The 19,711-nt window shown below is 39.2% G+C and overlaps 1 protein-coding gene across 1 annotated transcript; it reads left to right on the forward strand.

Moving 5' to 3' along the window:
- Window positions 1-214: 214 nt before the first annotated feature.
- On the forward strand, window positions 215-19,457 carry LOC140233411 (flap endonuclease 1-like). The gene is made up of 11 exons (XM_072313517.1): window positions 215-420; window positions 6,332-6,434; window positions 7,344-7,403; window positions 9,619-9,835; window positions 10,440-10,576; window positions 11,331-11,397; window positions 12,399-12,530; window positions 13,515-13,601; window positions 14,313-14,377; window positions 15,088-15,199; window positions 15,584-19,457. Exons 1-11 carry the CDS (start codon window positions 339-341, stop codon window positions 15,653-15,655), a joined length of 1,134 nt encoding a protein of 377 aa, XP_072169618.1. The 5' UTR covers window positions 215-338; the 3' UTR covers window positions 15,656-19,457.
- The last annotated feature ends 254 nt before the right edge of the window (window positions 19,458-19,711 follow it).

A 19,711-nucleotide genomic window follows, 5' to 3' on the forward strand; every position in this document is an offset into this window, starting at 1 on the left:
GCGTTGTTATGAACAAACACATGCGCTTGAACCGCGAAGTTTTGGCGCGCCCAAGGCATGTCAATACTGTACACATGTACTTGTGCACTCCCGAACGACTCACATAAAGATTGCATCGATATCGTCGCGTCAATCGCGTGTATACGTAGGATACCTGGCTATACGTTAATGACAGCTAGCGGGATCGGGACCGGATCGGGATAAGCTGGTTGATTTAGCCAAAGATCCACCTTTGATTTAGCCCAAAACAGCAGGGTTTCACTAACGAGCGTGGGTGTTCTAAGCCGTCTTCAGCAGTTGTTGTAGAGGATTTTACCCGTTGATCTGTAAGTGTAAACATGGGAATTCACAATCTCGCCAGATTGATCGCCGACTGCGCACCGGGAGCCATTAAGGAGAGCGAAATGAAAAGTTTATTTGGTGAGTGACCTAATAATAGATTCTAAATTAATAAAACATGTGACTTATTGTGAGTGGTGACAAAGTTCGACAGCATAGACAGTCTTCACTGTCACTGTAAAGTTTAAATTTAGATTTTCTAATGTTTGTTTAATCAAATCCTGTCATGAAATAAAAATGCTAAGCAAGAAATCAGATCAACATGCAACATGGATCAAGCGTTTGAACAAATCAAGTTTAGACTAGAATCTAGACTCTAACAACTTAGGGAGCCTAACATTTATATTAATGTTACCAGGTTAACGTTAGGGGTTTTACTTTTCGTAGAACCTAGAGACTGAAAAAATGAAAATTACAAAATTTGAATAACAAATAAACTGAAGGTTATTGTCAACTGGGCTTAATTGCAGAATACCCCACCAATGCTTCGTATGTGTTGTATGAATGATCCGATGTCACTCATACAGTGGGAAATCACTGTTCGTCTGTACTGGTGAACCAGAAACGGGGCAGATCCAGGAATTCAGTGGAGGGGGGGGGGGGGGGGTTCGTGCCCCCATTTTTCCTTTTAGGGTAACATCCCCAGTATTCGGTCACTTAAGGACGTTCCTCAGTTAAAGTGAAATCCATGTCATTTTCTTGAAACTTTCCATACCGTAACTTTGACCCATCCGAAGCCCAAATATGTAAATAAAACCATAGGTTCATGTGCTTGTTTTTCTTCTACGGGACTTTGAAGAATATGACTAATCTGCCGTCCTGTACCAAAATGATAGCGTTACATGATCAAGACCATGATTGGCAACAAAATCTGCAATGACAAACGTAAATCCCCATAATTCTTTCAAAATCCACGTTATTTTCTCCAAATTTGCAAGAATTGCAGAAAAGGGTACGCAAAACGAGGAAAAGGTTTTAAAGTTAGGGTTTACACTCTCATTCTTCAGCAAACAGCGCCCTCACGCGGCAGAAAACACCGAAATCTCTCAAATCCTTCTCATCGACGTTTTCTGTTAGGGGTGAGCAAAAGGACAGCGTTCATAAAACTTATGCTGTACATTCAAAACCCATGTCAATTTCACGAAACTTTACCAAATTGTAGACAGAGGCTTACTTATTCCAGAAAAACAATCAAAAGTAGGGGTTCATGTGCTCGTTTTTGTGCTAGCAGCGCCCCTATGCGACATAATCATCGTAAGTCCCCAAAATCTGGTCAGGAACCTATGCAGGGATGCCCTGACATGGTGGGTTCATAAAACTTATGCTGTACATTCAAAACCCATGTCAAATTCATGAAAATTGACCAAATTGTAGAAAAAGGCTCACTAATACCAGAAAAACAATCAAAAGTGGGGGTTCATGTGCTCGTTTTTGTGCTAGCAGCGCCCCCATGCGACATATACTATAGTACGACCCCAAAATCTAGTCAGGAACCTACGCATGGACGCCCTGGCAGGGTGGGTTCATAAATCTCATGCTGTACATTCAAAACCCATGTCATTTTCACGAAACTGCACCAAATTGTAGAAAAAGGCCTAATGATTCCAGAAAAACCATGAAAAGTGGGGGTTCATGTGCTCATTTTCGTGCTAGCAGCGCCCCCATGCGACATACACCAACGTAAGACCCCCAAATCTGGTCAGGAATATAAGGGTCGCCCTGACAGGGTGGGTTCATAAATCTCATGCTGTACATTCAAAACCCATGTCAATTTCACGAAACTTCACCAAATTGTAGAAGAAGACTTACTTATTCCAGAAAAATAATTAAAAGTGGGGGTTCATGAGCTCGTTTTTGTGCTAGCAGCGCCCTCATGCGACATATATCATCGTAAGTCCCCAAAATCTGGTCAGGAACCTATGCAGGGATGCCCTGACAAGATGAGTTCATTAGGCTTATGCTGTTCATTCAAAACCCATGTCAATTTCACCAAACTTGACCAAATTGTAGACGAAGGCTTACTAATTCCAGAAAAATAATTGAAAGTTGGGGTTCATGTGCTCGTTTTTGTGCTAGCAGCGCCCCCATGCGACATGTATCATCGTATAGTCCCCAAAATCTGGTCAAGAACCTACGCAGGGATACCCTGACAAGTGGGTTCATAAAACTTATGCTAGCTGTTCATTCAAAACCCATGTCATTTTCACGAAACTTTGCCAAATTATAGAAGAAGGCTTACTAATTCCAGAAAAACAATAAAAAGTGGGGGTTCATGTCCTAATTTTTGTGCTGGCAGCATCCCCAGATGATAGAAATCACCTCACCGGACCCCAAAATCTGGTTATAAACCTCTCGTGGGTGTCCTGATTATAGGTGGGGTTCGTGAATGTCATGCTGTACATTCAATACCCATGTCAATTTTACGAAACTTTATCAAATTGTAGAAGAAGGGTTACTTAATGCTCGTTTTAGTGCTAGCAGAGCCTCCTTGCGACGGAAATCATCGTAAGACCCCCAAATCTGGTCAGGAACCAATGCAGGGATATACCCTGCTAGGATGCATGAATTTCATGCGGTTCACTCGAAACCCCATTTTCTTTAAAAAAAAAACAAAAACAAAAAAACACACACACAAACAAACAAAAAAACATGTCACAATTGCAGTGATATGGTGAAAAATGTTCAGAAAGAAAGGTCCATGTGCGTTTTTGTTATCATTTCCCTTCCACAGCCATAACGATATTATGTGGATGCAAGCGTGGAAAACTCCATATTATTGATATGCACGCTTGTTTGTTTGTTTGTTTTACCCACTTGCTGTAACCATGTATAATACAAAAAGTGATAATGGAGGAAGAAGAATGAATATAAGGAAATGGGAGTTTTGGCATTAGTCTGACGGTCCTCCAAATGAAAAACAAATCTTAATACAATGACGTTGATTGTAGATTGCATGTGTTGGTTGTTGCAGTGGTTGGTAAAGTGCGTGTTGTAAGCTCAAAAAGTATGGAGAAGTACCTCCCCCCCCCCCCCCCCCCCCGAAAAAAAAAATTGATTCTCCTTTTGTTACACCAGATTTGGTAATAAAAAAAATAATATATGAATGGTGAAAGTGATGAATATTCTTGTTTGATAACACTAGATTTGGTAATAAAAAAAAATAATATATGAATGGTGAAAGTGATGAATATTCTTGTTTGATAACACTTTCGTGACCTTGTATTTTGTAACCAAAAATAAAAAAAACCCAATATTTTGTATTACTAGTAATGACAAGTTTAGATCTAATTTAGATTTTAACAGACACTCAGATTGTTTTAGCTGCTAGACCTAAGGATGAAATGTTTGTCATATGCTTGTTTTGTTGTTGTTGTTGTTATTGTTGTTGTTGTTGTTGTTGTTGTTGTTGTTGTTGTTTTAACACCTAGTCCAATAGACTAGTGAGCCTTAGACCCCGACTAGGGCCTATAGGCCCTTGGTACCTTAGCACTCGACCTAGAATACCATGTTGGTGACCGGATAATGAACTTCATGTCACAAAACAGATCTATGGATTGAAAATGGAAACAGCTCTGTTCCACTTCCAAGCTTCGCGATTCCGTCAATCAGTGTTGTGCTACAATGACCATATATGCGCGGCTCGGACCGCTGAACTTTGCGTGGTATGTACAGATTGTAACGCGTACAGTCGGCACGCGAGCCGAGCGAGGCCGCCCAGCGCGGCTGCCCGGCGCGGCCGCGGTGGGGAGCTGTCGGGTATCCGTACGTACACATACCACACTCTAGCTCGATCTACTAGCAGCTGCTCAGCTCAGCTAGCTCAGCTCATCACTCGTGCGTGCGCTTCTACGCTCTTTGTTACGTCACTGACACCTGCGCAGCTAGGATGCGCACGAACTCAACTGAGGAACGTCCTTAAGCTTTTTTGCAATATTTTTCAAACTAAATTAATACATACATACATCACATCTACAGCAATATATGTGAAATATATCAAATTTCTTTAATCTCAACTTTCATTTTGTTAAATATATATCTCACAGAATTGCACAAAATCCCGAAATATTTCACCTTGAAAATTCCCCAGTATACGGTCACCGGCTCCAGTATTTGGTCACGCGATGTGCGCGTTCAAAGTCAATGCGTATTCAAGGCAGCTGAAAAATGCGCGCGCGCTACCTTGTTGGCGCAAAATTGCATCGGGGACGTTGCGGCGACCGTTGGTGACCGAATACTGGGGTCTCGGCACTTGCATTCAACCCTTGTACATTGGGACACTGTATCGGCACGTACGGAAATTTTGTTTTTCTTTTGCGTTTTTGAGGATACCATTACACTCCAAGCTTGCGATAATCGAAAAATCCCGCGAGAGAACGGCGTATTTCTCGATTTTTAGCGCTTTTTCGGCGACCCGTATTCTTAAAACTGGGCCTTATCCGCGCGCGCTTTTGGAAAGTAGCGCCGATTCTGCACTTTTGACGGTAAAATTTGGGATTTTGGATGGATTTTTGGAGAGGGCTAAGGGAGTTTCCTGTTGTGAATGAGTGTGGAAGTATGTGAATTAATGTGATTTGCGTGTGTTGTGACAGTTGAACTTACTGGCTGGTGACTAGTGATAAGTGACCGAATACCGGGGGCTGACCGAATACTGGTGCCCTTACCCTATTTCTTTTGTTTTTAATTTTTAACAAAAAAATAAGGGGAGTGCGCACCCGGTGCACCCCCATCTGGATTCGCCACTGCATTGCAGTAACGTTCTACTCTCTCTAGAAAGATTGGCACATTTTTAAGGCAATAGACTCTAAAGTGCCTTTTTGCAGTAGAACCTAGTCTAGTAGATTTACCTGGGTACCATACCAGGTACAGCTGCTTTTTTTGTTTGTTTGTTTTCAAGTTTAATTTCTCTCTCTAAACAAAAAAAAAAGGGGGGAAAAAAGACTAGTCTAAGGCCCCAGTCACATTTACATGCCGGATCACCCTGGATCTGATCCTAGGTGATCCGAGGAGAGATCCGTGTAGACGCCTTGGGCATCCGTGTAGGTCCGTGGATGTCCGGCAGGGAAGCCAACACGGCAGTTTTTGGAGGTTGGCAGACACAGAGCAATCCGGTATGGTCCAAAACTGTCCTGGAACTCCCCGGATCATCGCCGACATGATCCGGGGATCGCCGTGTAGATCCTAGAGGATCCGTGTTTTTATGTGACTGAAGCTTTAGTTAGAAAGAGACCAGTGTCGGTATTCATACAGTGATATGTTGGGTTTGGTAAAGATTCAAATAAGAGTTACCTATTTACCTGTTTCAAGGGTGTGGCCTGTGTGTGAAAGAAGCATCGCCTTGTTTTCTTTCCCATAGCCATAATTGCCACTCTGTGCATTAAACAGATGGCTGACTTGACCGTAGCAGGGTGTAGTGCTGTACGGTAAGTTGTAAAATTACCTGGGGCTGGGAGACTCAAGTAGAGGTTCTTGTTGCATGGATCCCCTTCAGCAAGAATTCCTTTTGAGACAGCCACCAAAAATTTAAAAAGAGAAGAAAAATAGAACTCAGATTTTAGTACTTTTTATACCTTTCAACAGGAGCTGTCATTTCTGAATGGTTTCAAGACCATGTGTGTGGATAAGATCGTGGGCATGCATGTAGGAGAGCTATATATACGCAAAGCAAGCCATTTCATAAAGTCAAAGAGCAGGGGTAAAAAATTAAAAAAAAAAAAAAAAAGACCAACTGATATCTGCCATAGTTGGTGGAAGTGAAAGAGGCACATTGCCCTCAAAGAAGATGAATTTATGATAGGGCCTGCGAACTGTAGATCCTATAGAGAATGGTTGTGACTAAATGTGTGTGTTTGAGTAGTGCAAACTCTTGTTTCTGCATCATACCACTATAGAATTGTCTATAGGTATTCTCCTGAAAGATGTTGCACTTGTATGTAACTCCTAATGTAATGTTGTACATGGCACCAATATTTTGTTTCTCTTATTATGCTTTCAGGGCGCAAGATAGCGATTGATGCCTCCATGTGTATATACCAATTCCTGATTGCTGTGAGGCAAGATGGTTCAGTGCTCACAAATGAGGAGGGAGAAACAACAAGGTATAAAAGTATCTGAGACTTATGCTCAATTGGTTTACGTTGTCAAAGCAGTTGCCTGGCCATAGCCACTTTTGATATTACAGAGGGGATTTCCAGACACACTGCCCCAACACACTAGTATGACATGTATGTCTTATAAAAGCATTCTGGTAGCTGTAAGAGTCACATGCTTTAGGCCTTTGGCTGAAAATTCCAACCATAACTTGTGCTATTCAAGTCTTTTGACCTGTAATTTGATTGGAAGGATTGAATAAGTAGACAATGATTTGCATGAAATGCTGGCATTGACCAGTCAAAGTCAAAGTTCACTGAATTGTCAATTTCTAACCACAACCAGCAAAGAATATTCAGTGTTACAAAGGATTTAACAGACTTCCCAACCATTCTGAATTTTGACCATTCCCTGCTCGTTTTAATCAGATTTTCCTATTTTTCTTGATAATTTTACAACACATTCCTATGAGAAGTCTTCTTTCTTTCCTACTTTTGTGCCAAATCATCCCTATTTTTCTAGCAGAAAGGTTGGGAGGTCTGATTTAAGCACAAATGAACAAATGGTTCTAGGGCAATTACCCCCCTGGACAATTACCCCAGACCCTTCTCCTGAATCTAACCCTAATTCTAATCCTGAACCTAATCCTAACTCTAACTCAAAGCCTAACCAGTATTTAGCCAGGGGGTAATCTTCCTCAGGGGGGGTAATTGTCCTGATACAGTATACAATATACGACTGTATAGCAGCTCCTGGCCATGATGCTTTTGTGTCAGTGATTTTCATACTCATCAAAATGTCTCTTCATGGCTTTCTTGAAAACCATTGCGTGTCAAAAAATACACTAAGTCAAATTGTGTAGTTATCACTTTTCTCTTTTGGCTTTTTTTCAAAATCTTCTTCTTCTTTTTTTACAGTCACTTGATGGGAATGTTCTACCGAACGATCAGAATGGTGGAAAATGGTCTCAAGCCATGGTGAGTTTACAAATACAGAAATAAGTACTTCTGTCATCTAACACCAAGCTTTAGTTAACAGGGAACATCTTGTACTAGTGTACAACAGTTAATAGAAGGTTCTGGCCTCTTGCAGATCTTTGATGCAAATAAAAGACACTTCAGTCCTCTCACAAATCAGTGTCAAACCTGTTCCAATACAGCAGCACCTGTTCTCACTGTTCCTCATTTAGGCTGTTTTTTCACATTGGATACTTGAATCTTGAATTAGTGGTTCCTTTGCATTCTGATCCAGTGTTGTATCAGATACTTGCCAGTTTCTCTGGTCAACTATGCAAGAAAATGATGTAAAGTAAGGATGGTTTGAAAGGATGGTCTGACTTACTAATTGTTGCAAGCTTATTATGTCTTTTTGTGCTGATACTTTACAATTATTGTACATTTAAATTTTACTTTAAAAACAAAAACAAACAAACATCAGAATGATTTACCTTTGATATCACTCTTGTTATGAGGCCCCATATTGTTTAGTGAAATGCGGCATCTCAGTCAGTCCGCAGCACCCGATAATTCGCTCGTATTTATTCAACTCGTATGCAAGCCCGCTTTAGGCTTGCATACGTAATGAGCTGCGTAAGGGGATTTTGTCCTTGGGCTTTCGGCTACAAAAATACACCTTATGTTCACAAATTTGGTATCAAATTCAAGGAAAATATGTAAACTATCGTCACATGTTACTCAAATTATTGTAAATGAAAAATATCATAGCGTAATTTGAGCTTGAAAAATGATGAAAAAAGTAATTCGTGCAGTACACTTTCAAGACGTCAAAAAAATACCAAATTCACCTTGCGTCTCAATGAAAATGCTTTACTTGGTAGTCCATCTCCTAATCTTTGTATCCATGTAAATATCTTGACAATTTGTTGCTTAATCCGGTCAGGAACCAGTAAAATATACATCGATGTCAGTGCTGATCAGCTTGAAACCGTGCAATCTCAAGAGTAAGCTCTCTCATTGGACAGCGCCTGCACTCAGCGCTTGCATTACGTCATTACGCTGCTACATAACGGTTTCATGCCACTTGCGGTTTCTTGGCACGCGTGTAGTTCAAGCGCTGAACGCACGCACTGTCCAATGAGAGAGCTCTTTCGCACCACTGTACACTTTGTGCGGAGCATACTTCTGGCTTAGGAGTGAATTTTACAGACATTTGAAAACGGAAAAACTAGTATAAATCATGCTTGCGTCTCCTTGACTCCAATATATGATGAGTATCTAAGTTTCCTCTCTACGAAAAAGCCAAAATCAGAAACAACAGTTTCTTAATCCGGTCAGGAACCAAAAAAGAACTTTAGATGACAAAATCTTCCGTGAAAAGCAGGTAAAATTTACGCAAAATCAACTGATTATATAGTCATGATAAGATCCGATGTTATAGGCAAATTTAGTATCAAAATAAAGATCAAAGTCTGGAAAACAGTTTACCGTGACTTGTAGCCATGACGAATGTATGTACAAGTCGCTACACTGTGAAAACCATAGCCCTATCAAAGTCTCGCAAAATCTCGCACGACGAGACACCTTTCGAACGCAAAGATCGTCAACGAGAGTGCTGAATAAATCTTGCCGGATCGGCTCATTAGCATACGTGCTGCGGACTGACTGATCTGTAAGCTTCTTTTCGTGAAAATATTACACCTAGCTACAATTCTAGTTTAATGATGAGTTATTAGGAATGCAAAGAGTATTAAGGAGACTCAGAAAGTGTAAATACTTGGGTGCCATGATGACCTTTGGAGCTTATGTGCTTCTCAGACACATACCAGCAGGGAAAGCTAGATTTGGTATAAGTAAAGTCCACAGCCTGCACTCCCAAGTTTGCCCATTTTGGAGGTAGCTCTATCACATATATTGTGAGGACCGAATATAGCTAGAGTGTGATTCCTGCATCTTCCCTTTGACGATACTGTCAGGAGGCACTATGCCTTCAATGCTGTTAGTAACACAATCTATTCGCGGCCTGAAAATTTTGCGACTTTGAGCCGACAGCTGTTCTCACAGCATGAAATTATCAGGAATGGCTACTGGCATTCATAGCATATAGTGTAGTCAAGGACTTTCGCCTGCATTTTAATTTTGCAAATGTTGGCTCTTGCAAAATTCGCGAAATCAAAATGCATGCAAAGTTTCCTTGTTATACAGTATCTGACCCTTTATTTTGTTAACCATGCAGTTATGTGTTTGATGGGAAGCCCCCCGAGCTGAAGTCAGGAGAGCTGGTGAAGAGACAGGAGCGAAGAGCCGAGGCGGAGAAGGAGCTGGAGAAGGCCAAAGAACAAGGGGACCAGGAGAATGTGAACAAGTTTGAGAGGCGCCTGGTGAAGGTCACGCAGCAGCACAACGAGGAGTGCCAAAAGCTCCTGAAACTCATGGGGATCCCTTACGTCAAGGTCAGTGGTCCTTAAAACACCACACCTTCAAAAAGCAGGCATGACATTCTGTAGATTTAAATCTTATTTCATTTTTTTTTCCTCAAATCTACACACATTTTGCTTTTTTCATGTATCAAAATCACCTGAAAATTTTGATCTTTTTGATTTTTTCAACAAACCTCGATATCATTCCTGAAGAAGGAACTATGCAATGCAAATGCATGTTGACATGTATTGATCCATGATACCCTCAACATCACTCATGTGGCCAAATAAATATCAAAAGTATGTGGGACAATATTTGTATAAGTTTTCTGCTGTTTTTTTCTTCAGTTTACTTGGATATGCCTACAAAAAAAAAAAAAAAACCTAAAAAAAAAAAACAACTTCCAAACCACGATTCTGCTGGTGACTTCATTTGTCAATCATTGCTAAAGTACAAAATGTGATCAACATAAAAAGATTGGAATGCACCTTTCCCTAGACTGAGTATAATTTGCATGTTTTCATGTCACTAATGTGATATCCAAAAGACATTGCCAGCAATGTCAATTGTTTTATTGCACCTCTGAAAAGGTAACATATGTTTTAATAGAACAGTGTTTAATCCATACATCTGCAGGCACCTGGTGAGGCAGAGGCACAGTGCTGTGAGCTGGTCAAGACAGGGAAGGTGTTTGCTGTGGGTACTGAAGACATGGACGCCTTGACCTTCGGATCCTCCGTTCTGCTCAGACACTTAACTGCCAGCGAAGCCAGGTACATTGTTGATATCCATGGTTGTTGGCACTGCTACAAATTAGTGTGTTTTCACTATATTTAGTGTGTTTATCTTCTTCTAAAGAAGTAAAAATGCCTCTGAATGAAGAATATGATTTTTTTTTACATTTCAGTTTGCATACTTTGTGTGCAATTTCCCCATTCTGATACAAAAATGAACAAAATATTTATATATTTAGTTTCTTATGTTTTTTAAGCGTGCATCAGTATGTTTGCTATGTTTTGATTTTTTTTTTCCTTGTGGTATTTTTGAAAATAACAGGCCTGTTATGAAAATGTATAGAAATAAGTCCACAAATGTGCAGTGTTGTCTTTAGTGTTTTTGTATACAGGAGAGGTTGGATGTACCTGGTATACTTCTGTAGCATTGCATTGATGTATGTCAAAACTACTGCATCTGTTATTTTAATTGTAAATTTCCTTTTCAAGTATGTATGCCATACTTGTAATTGGCAATCACATAGTCTTGCATAGATTGTTCCTGCTGTTACCTTCCTCCTTATTTGTCTGTGAGTTTCTTTTAGTCTGTATTTACCTTATTTAATGGTCAGTATAGATTGACAAGTAGGGTAAAAAGGAGAAACTTCGTTCCTGATCAAACATGCAGACACACCCACACACACACACACACACGCACACATACCCTTATGTCATTTCAAATTGGTTGTTGCCCTCCAATTGCTGGGAAAAAAAAAAAAAAAAAGATTTATTCTTTCTCACTGTGCCCATTCAGGAAGATGCCCATCCAAGAGTTCACTTATCAGAGGGTTGTCGATGGTCTTGGTCTGGACAGGGACCAGGTAAGAATGTCCTCCTGGTAGTGGAGTGTCAAGTGATCATAAATTCCATCCGTTTCATTTCCACTTGATTTATGCATTATTGATGTGATATTTAAAGACCAGTTGGAAGTCACACATGAGAATTTCATTGACAAAAGTCACATCAATTTATCATGCAGCTGAGCCACCAAGTAGCTCTGTCTTGTTTAAAGGGACTGTACAGTACTGGTTGAGGTGGGGATTCATGTTTTGAACATTCCTAAGTGAGATAATAAAATGCCTCTTATGAAATATGAAAGAGCATGTAATTTTAAGAAGGATTCAACGTTTATTCGATGAAAATTGGTTTTCAATTGGCCGAGATATCCAAAAAAGTGCTAATAATAAAAGGCGACATGCCACAACTTTATTAGGATCTCTTTGTTTCACCTTGTTTTTGGATATCTCAGCCATTTAAAAACCGATTTTCATCGAATAAACTTTTGATACCCCTTAGAACTGCATGCTCTTTGACATCTCATAGAGTAGTTTCTGAATATCTCGCAAAACGTTAAAAGTTAAATCCTCACCTCGACCAGAACTGTACACACCCTTTAATGCATGCATATCAGGATAAATGTTGAGAAGAGCTCAAGTCATAATATCTGATTTGAACATAAAGGCCCGAATTCACGAAGGTGGTACAAATGAAACCATGGTTTAAACCATGGACAAAAACCATGGAGCGCCAAGTATCGCACGGAATATTTCGCTACGAAATTGGTCATTTCGTCGACAAAATGACCGCTTCGTTAACGAAATTATCATTTCGTGGACGAAATGTTCATTTAGTTACAAAATGTTGTTATTTCGTTACAAAATAATCATTTCATCGACGAAATGACTGATTTCGTAACGTAATATTCCATGCGACACCTGGCGCTCCATGGTTTTTGTCCTTGGTTTAAACCATGGTTTCATTTGTACCACCTTCGTGAATTCGGGCCATAGACTTTTTTTCTCTTGTAAACTTGACTACATAGTTCGTCGACCTTTGCATCCTTATGGGCTGTGACTACTGCGGGACCATCAAAGGCATCGGAATGAAGCGGGCGTATGAACTCATCAAGAACCATGGCTCAATCGAGAAGATACTCGCTAAGATAGACACATCAGTAAGTGGTTGAATCATCTGATTACTGTCATTATAAATGAATTCATACAGTAAGGTCCCCACAAGTCCGATGTGGCATGGGAAAAAAGAAAATCACCTTAATCAAAGGTGTAGAAAATGTTAGTTTCCCCATGGTTACTGTGTAATTCATTTACGTTAAATTAACCGCATCATGCACACACCAATATCTTTTCAGTTACTTAATTCTACTGGCAGTGGACAGGAACATGTTAATTCAATTAAAGAGAAAAATTAAAAGTTGCATCTTTCGTAAAAAAACTCACTGGAATCTCAACCAGTGTCGGCTTGCTTCATAAAAATCCCCCTCCAGTCAGCCACTTAGAGTATGACACAAAAATAATGACGTGAATGTGTGATGTGGTAAATCCTTTGTGATGCAGACATTCACCTGACACTCCCAACAAATCCTGACCCACAATGCAGAAAACTACAGGGTACAGGTTACAAGCAATGATACGTATTCATTCCAGTATATCTAGATGTCTTGTTCAGACCTTCCCCATTTCTCTGAAGACATCCTGAAAACTTCATAATCTCCCTGTGTCAAGATAACAGAATGTAAATAATCTCTGTGATTCACTGCTTATTTTTGCCTGCTGTGATGCATGGCAGCCCGACAAGATTTGTCCGACTGTGCTTCCATTTTTGATGAGTGCAAAGAACAAACTGATCAGCTTTTTTTTTCATAGTCTTTTTGCAGTAACAAATTAAAGGAGCATAAACGGACTGTAAGCATAGGTGCTAATTCTTGTTTGTAATGTGTAGTCATATGCTTGTATTTAATGAAGGATATGTGGTTGTTACCTTTTGAAAAGATACCAGTTATTGTGTAACATTGGCAGCCCTGATAACCTCAATTTAGCTCAGTTTCCCTGCATCATCAAGCGTTTGAACTCACTAAGCCAGTCTGTCAGATATTTTTCTTTTAGTGTTTTAAGCTTGTTGTTGTACTTTTTCCCTACAGAAATATGAACCACCAGAAGATTGGTTGTTCAAAGAGGCCAGAGAGCTGTTCCTAAAACCTGATGTCACTCCTGGAGATGAAGTTGATGTGAGTACTCACTTACTAGCTTTATACTTTGCACTTCAGACAAGATTGAGAAGTAAAAATATACGTATATGTTTCTCGAAATGCTCAAACTTGACTATGCGTATTATATCAGCATTACTGGGTTGTAAAATTGGAGCGAGACCGGAGCATGATTCCAGTGCTGCAATCATCCGCATAATATCTGTTTTGCCTCTAGACAGAAAGAATTATACAAAGTAATGCAGATTTATTTCCAAGGTCAAAAGGTCATCTTTCCCCCTGCACATGAAAGCATCATATCATCGGAGGATGTATGTTACTGTGACGATTATCCGTGTTACTGTGACGATTATCCTTATTACTCAGATGGATGCTTGTGAAAATATGTGCTGATTACTGCCAGAGTTTTTTAAGCAATCTTTATTGAAATGTCTGCATAATTCCTGTTGATATTTGGGAGATGAGTTTATGTAAGGGGTGTTCTATCATTTACTCCTCGTTGATTCCTTTAATGGAGGTAGTGAAAGAGAGAGAACATACCAAACTTGCAGCTTTGATTCACGTAAGTTTTTCCTCACAATTTTTTTGCAGCTTGACACTGTCTTTGTAGCAATAGCATCTGTCAAAGCAAAGTCAGATTCTGTGTTAATTGCTATTTGCAATATGATTGTAAATTTGTGCAGTCTGGATTGATGTTAAAATCTAAATATGTTTTTTCTTTCCCCTTATCAGCTGAAGTGGACGGCTCCAGATGAAGAAGAACTGATCAAGTTCATGTGCAACGAAAAAGGCTTCAGGTAAATATTGGCGTTATGTCCAAGACCCATTGATTTGTTGAAATTGCCGTTTTGATTGCCGATACTCAGCTTGATAAAGCATAACTTTGTCACAGGAATTTTAATGATTTTGCTGGAAAGTTTCTTACTCACTTAAAGATAACAGAACACGAGAATCAGCTCAAAAAGTCATTTTTTATCTTACAATTTGAGTAATATCTTAAAAAAAAAAAAAAATGAGTACACTGTACCACAAATGCTACTGTGGACTGCGTGCCTTATACGATAACTGTAAACTGGTGAATGCACTTTCTGGTGAGACATTCTCCAGTCTGGCAGCAAGTTATGAAGGAACTGTGTTCACAAGCTTAACTGTTACAGTTAAAAAGATGTTTTGTTCTTTGTTTTTCTTTTTCTGACAAGTTCATTGTTCAGATCACTCTATAAAGAAGCGAGGTTTTGTACTCTGCCAAGAGTCTAGGGAAATGCATGTTATGGCAGAATCAGCTTGTCCTCTACACTAAATGTTTGAACTTCAGTATCAGGATCAGTAGGGTTTGTAGTGTTTATTTCATGTTCCAGAGACTTCAAACTCATACTGTTTTTTACATACAATGTGAGGTTCTTGCTCTTGGGGTCATGTACTATGTGAGGTTCTTGCTCTTGGGGTCATGTACTATGTGAGATTCTCTCTTGAGCTCGTGTCATTTGTTCTACTTTGGTTGCCATAGTGAGGACAGGATGCGGAATGGTGTGAAGAAGTTGCAGAAAGCTCGGTCTGGAGCTACACAAGGCAGACTAGACTCTTTCTTCAAAGTCACAGCCACAACTGCCAAGCGGAAGGTAAATTTTAACTCACTTCTCTGTTAGTTTTCCTCAGAAAACATCGAGAGTACAGTTTGATTGAGTCTAACTGATAACTGAAATGAAAAATAAAGAAGTGTAGAGGTGTATGTGTATTCCTGAATCCGGGATGGTTTATAAATGCTTAAGTTTGGTTCTGTTAAATTTCTGAAGCCCATATGCCATTTGCAGGCATTTTCTTCTTTTTCCTTGTCTTCTTCTTCTTCTTCTTCTTCTTTTTCTTCTTTTCTTTTCTTTTCTTAATTGAGAGGGCCTGCAGCAGTGAGTTGAATTGAATATGTCTTGTGTTAGTGAGAAGTACATCATATCATGATAACTTATTAAGACTGCTTACGTCTTCACTCTTGTTTCTTTTGTCTGCAGCCGGAGCCCCTGAAAGGGTCTGCTAACAAGAAGGCCAAGAAGGGCAGTGGGAGCTTCAAGAAGGGAAAATAAATCCTTGTCAAATCTGGAGTGACTGATAAATCCAGTTGAGCGCACAATTTAGTAACTTGTATTGTCATGTGATCTAGTCTGCATCTGTTATGCATCTCAGCCTTGTACCTCAGAGGTAGGGGTTAATATGGATTACTGTAAAAGTGGAAATTTTCGCGCATTCAGTGCAACCAGAAACTAGTGCGAAAATAAAAGCAAGCGAATATTTTTGCTTGCCATACATTCCTGTGCGTGATGTCTTGATCCCGCGGAATTAAAAACAAGCGAAACTCTTCTGACCCGGCCAATCGCGAAAAATAAGTCGCGCGAAAATATCCACTTTGACAGTAGCAGACAAAGCCAAATTTGATGACCATAGTGATGAATTGACTTAATTGTTGAAGCTTTCAAAAGAAGGGGAAATGGGGATCATTGACATGTATGGGAATGAATGCATGATGGTTCCATTTGGGCAAGAGAATGAGAGATTTCCACCTCTTCCTAGAGGGCACACTGCAAATACAGTAATGTGTCACGAATATTAGATTGTCAATTACGCAGGTATTGCCAACTGTTACTTCTTTGCAGTATTTTGTCCTTTTTTTGCCCAAAAAAAAATACCGCAGGTTTCGTGGAAGAGACTCCTTTTCTCCAATTATTGTTACACATGTCTATCATAGGAAATGTAAAAATACTGTTTTATTTCCTTTCCACCAACCATATGCCTATTTAGCCCACCGAACACAGAAATGTTTATAAGGCTGACATCACCTGAATATGTATAAAGGGAGTCTAAATTAATCATGGTATAAGCTCCTTGTCTTCCAACATTTGCATTACATTCAGTACTCTTCATTCAAAATGCTTTTCAATGTTAAGTTGGGTGAAATGTCTCACTAATTTGCATGAATGTGTTCCATTGTCATAGTTTGTATTTTGTTGACAGTATGGTCCAGGGATATCCATCTACATCGTACTATATTAAATGGGTTAGTCAAATACCAGTTAGTGATTGGCTTAACACAGTCACGTGATGGAGGTACATTCGTTATGTTCGCCCATGGGCGAACATTCTTATAATGTTCTCCCTTGGGAAAACATTTTCACGTAACAAATGACAGAAGGCCTAGGACCGCGCGCGCGCAGTGCATTTGGCTCTGCGTGATCAACAAGCGAGCTATTGAGTGTGTTGTGCTGTTGGTGGTTGATGTTGACGTATTTGACTAACCCATATAATATAACATAAGATGACTTTTGTTGTCGGGAACATGTACCAAACGTTCCACCCTCAGGGTTTGAAACCCTTCGGGTGGAACATTCGGTATGTTCCCTCCCCCGCCAGTCATCATCTATATAATGTGTTGGCATCCAGTGACAATCACAGAGCTTATCATGATGTCGATTATCAAAGAAATGCAATGCTCTGAAAAGTGAAGCAGCAACCACACACACTGGTTGATGTTCAATTCCTCTGAGCAGTTTCAAATGCCACTGCTATTACAAATATCAGCTTAAAGGGATGGTACAGTATGAGTGGAGATGAGAATTGGGCTTTTCACCTTTTGCAAGATTCCTGCAGGAAAACACCTATGAAATAGTACAGAGCATACCATTTTAAGAGGAATTCAAAGTTTATTTGATGAAAATCGGGTTTGGAATGACTGAAACATCCAAAAACAAAGTAAAACAAAGCGATCATAATAAAATGTGGGTCCCACACTTTATTAGAATCACTCTGTTTTGGATATCTCAGCCATTTCAAAACCAATTTTCATCAAATAAATGTTGAATTCCTCATGGAATTACATGCTCTTTCATATTTCATAAGTAATTTCTCATTATCTCACAAAAACATGTTAGAAACCTGAAATTAGGTCTCAATCAAAACTATACTATCCCTTTAATTGCTAAATTATGAAAGAGAATTTAAGAGTACTGATACAGTGCATTGTGTTTCTGTGGTGCAGTTGTCTATCTGTACAAATTACAAAGTGGAAGAGTAGTAAAATGCAAAAAACAAGCCACCAGATTTACTTGTAGCAGTATTTAATTTCTGCTCCATCATTACTGGCATGCCAGTACATAAGGAATTGTTCCTTTTCTAGGTACATACATCATTAATGTCCTAAGTAGGACTCTGCTTTTAGACATCTGTCCTATATACAAATAATACAAGTTTATACAAAGATGATTCATTGCATCTTTGCAACTGTGAAACACGACAAGGATGCACCATTTACATCAATGAAGTAATCTGCTAGTAATCCGCTAGCAGTGCACCATAAATCATTCTAAAGGTGTTAGTTTCATGCCAGGTGCTTTTCTATACCAGTCGCCATAGCGACATTTCTTGTTCATTTGTTTGTGTTTGTGTTTTTTTCCTGGGAATGTAAGTTGGCTTGGCAAAGGCACACTCATCACTGTTAATACATAGTCTGTTAGGTGTAGAACTTATACAGAATGCATTTGTAATTGGTGCAAAAATGCAGATTGCATAGTTTGTTGGTATTTTTGAAGAAAATATTCCATGGAGAATACATTGTATATTCTAAGACACAGAAAATACAAGCAAATGAAACAAATCAAGAAAATTGTTATGCATAGAAATCAAGGCATTATACATGATGATATATGGTCACCTGAAAAGGTGACTTTGAAGACATTGATATTCTTCCTTGGCATCTACTTTATTGAGCATTTATTTTGCAAGGCAAAACAAGGCTTGGTGCTTCTAGTAACTAATGTATATGTGATGCTTAATTTTGTTCTCTCCTTTTGTCATTACATGCAGTGTTAGAAAGAGATGGAAGAGTTTGGTGCTTTCTTGTCAAAGGCAGATGTAACAAATGACATATTGATGTACAAATGTTATTCAAGTGCATGATGCCAGTAATGTGATGGCAGCAGCAATCACACTTTTTCTGTACGTATGTTTTGTTTGAGCCCTGAGAAACGAGTGTAAAGGAGGTGCTGCCAAAATTGCTGCAAGGGTAGATCATACCTTGCATTCAATATGGAGGGGTGGTTGGATGTGAACTATAATGATTATGCATATTGTATAAGCTGTTATTTTTGCGAGGGTTTAATTTTCGTGAATCACAGTTGGAAAGCGAATATAACAATACGCGAAAAATGTCACCGTGCACTGAGGTAATCGTGTGCTTATGAAGGCCTCTGTCAATTCGCAAAAATAACATCTTGTGAAAGTGTCTGTGACCTCATTCGCAAAAATATCTGTACGCGAAAATAATAGCGTATACAGTAAATTGCAGGCTGTCCTGAAAGATCTGAAGTTACTTTATATTATTCCTGACCAAACCAATGTGCTGACAATTTAAATTGCTTCAAGTGATACAGAGAGTGTGTGGCATCATTGCTTTTCTCATCCCAATGCATGAAGAACTGCAGCCTTCTGAGATTGCTGCTGATATTGTGTCCAGGGCATGAATTGTACAGAGTGGGATGAAACCTCCCGAAAGGGTAAGAATGACAGTCTAAAAAGAGCCAATACTACTTTCCTGGACTGCCAGTGGCAAGGCTCTGTGATAATTATGTACCATCATACGCGGGATGTCTGCATCACTCTTTGCTGGATGTATTCACATTTTACACAATGTATTATCAAGGGATTTACCGATGTATGAACCCAACAATTTGTCTTGTATTCTCATGTGACTTTCACATACCCCATGCATTCTGATGGGTATCACGCGTGTAAAATTCTCATGTTATGTCAATGTGGAAATGTAGTTACTGAGTGTCTCAAAGACAACTACTATACATACTGTACTAAAACTGTAAATAAATTTGTTTGCAAACTAAAGTTTTTCACTCCTTTGACAGTCTTCATTCTTTGTTTGTTTGTTTTTTGGTGCTAAAAAGTTTCTCTTTGATAAAAGATTTTTTTTTTTTTTTTTTAAACCATTTTATGTGTTTGACACTCACACATTCTCAATGTTTGTTTTTTTCTTACATGCATACGACTTTCCAAAATGCCCTCGCAAAGCTTAATCAACCAGTGCCCAATTTCTCTATTCACAGAGAATTACACATTTGGATTTTTAGCAAGGAAGACAT

The sequence above is a fragment of the Diadema setosum genome, chromosome 9 (assembly GCF_964275005.1).
Source record: "Diadema setosum chromosome 9, eeDiaSeto1, whole genome shotgun sequence".
In the NCBI taxonomy this organism is placed as follows: domain Eukaryota; kingdom Metazoa; phylum Echinodermata; class Echinoidea; order Diadematoida; family Diadematidae; genus Diadema; species Diadema setosum.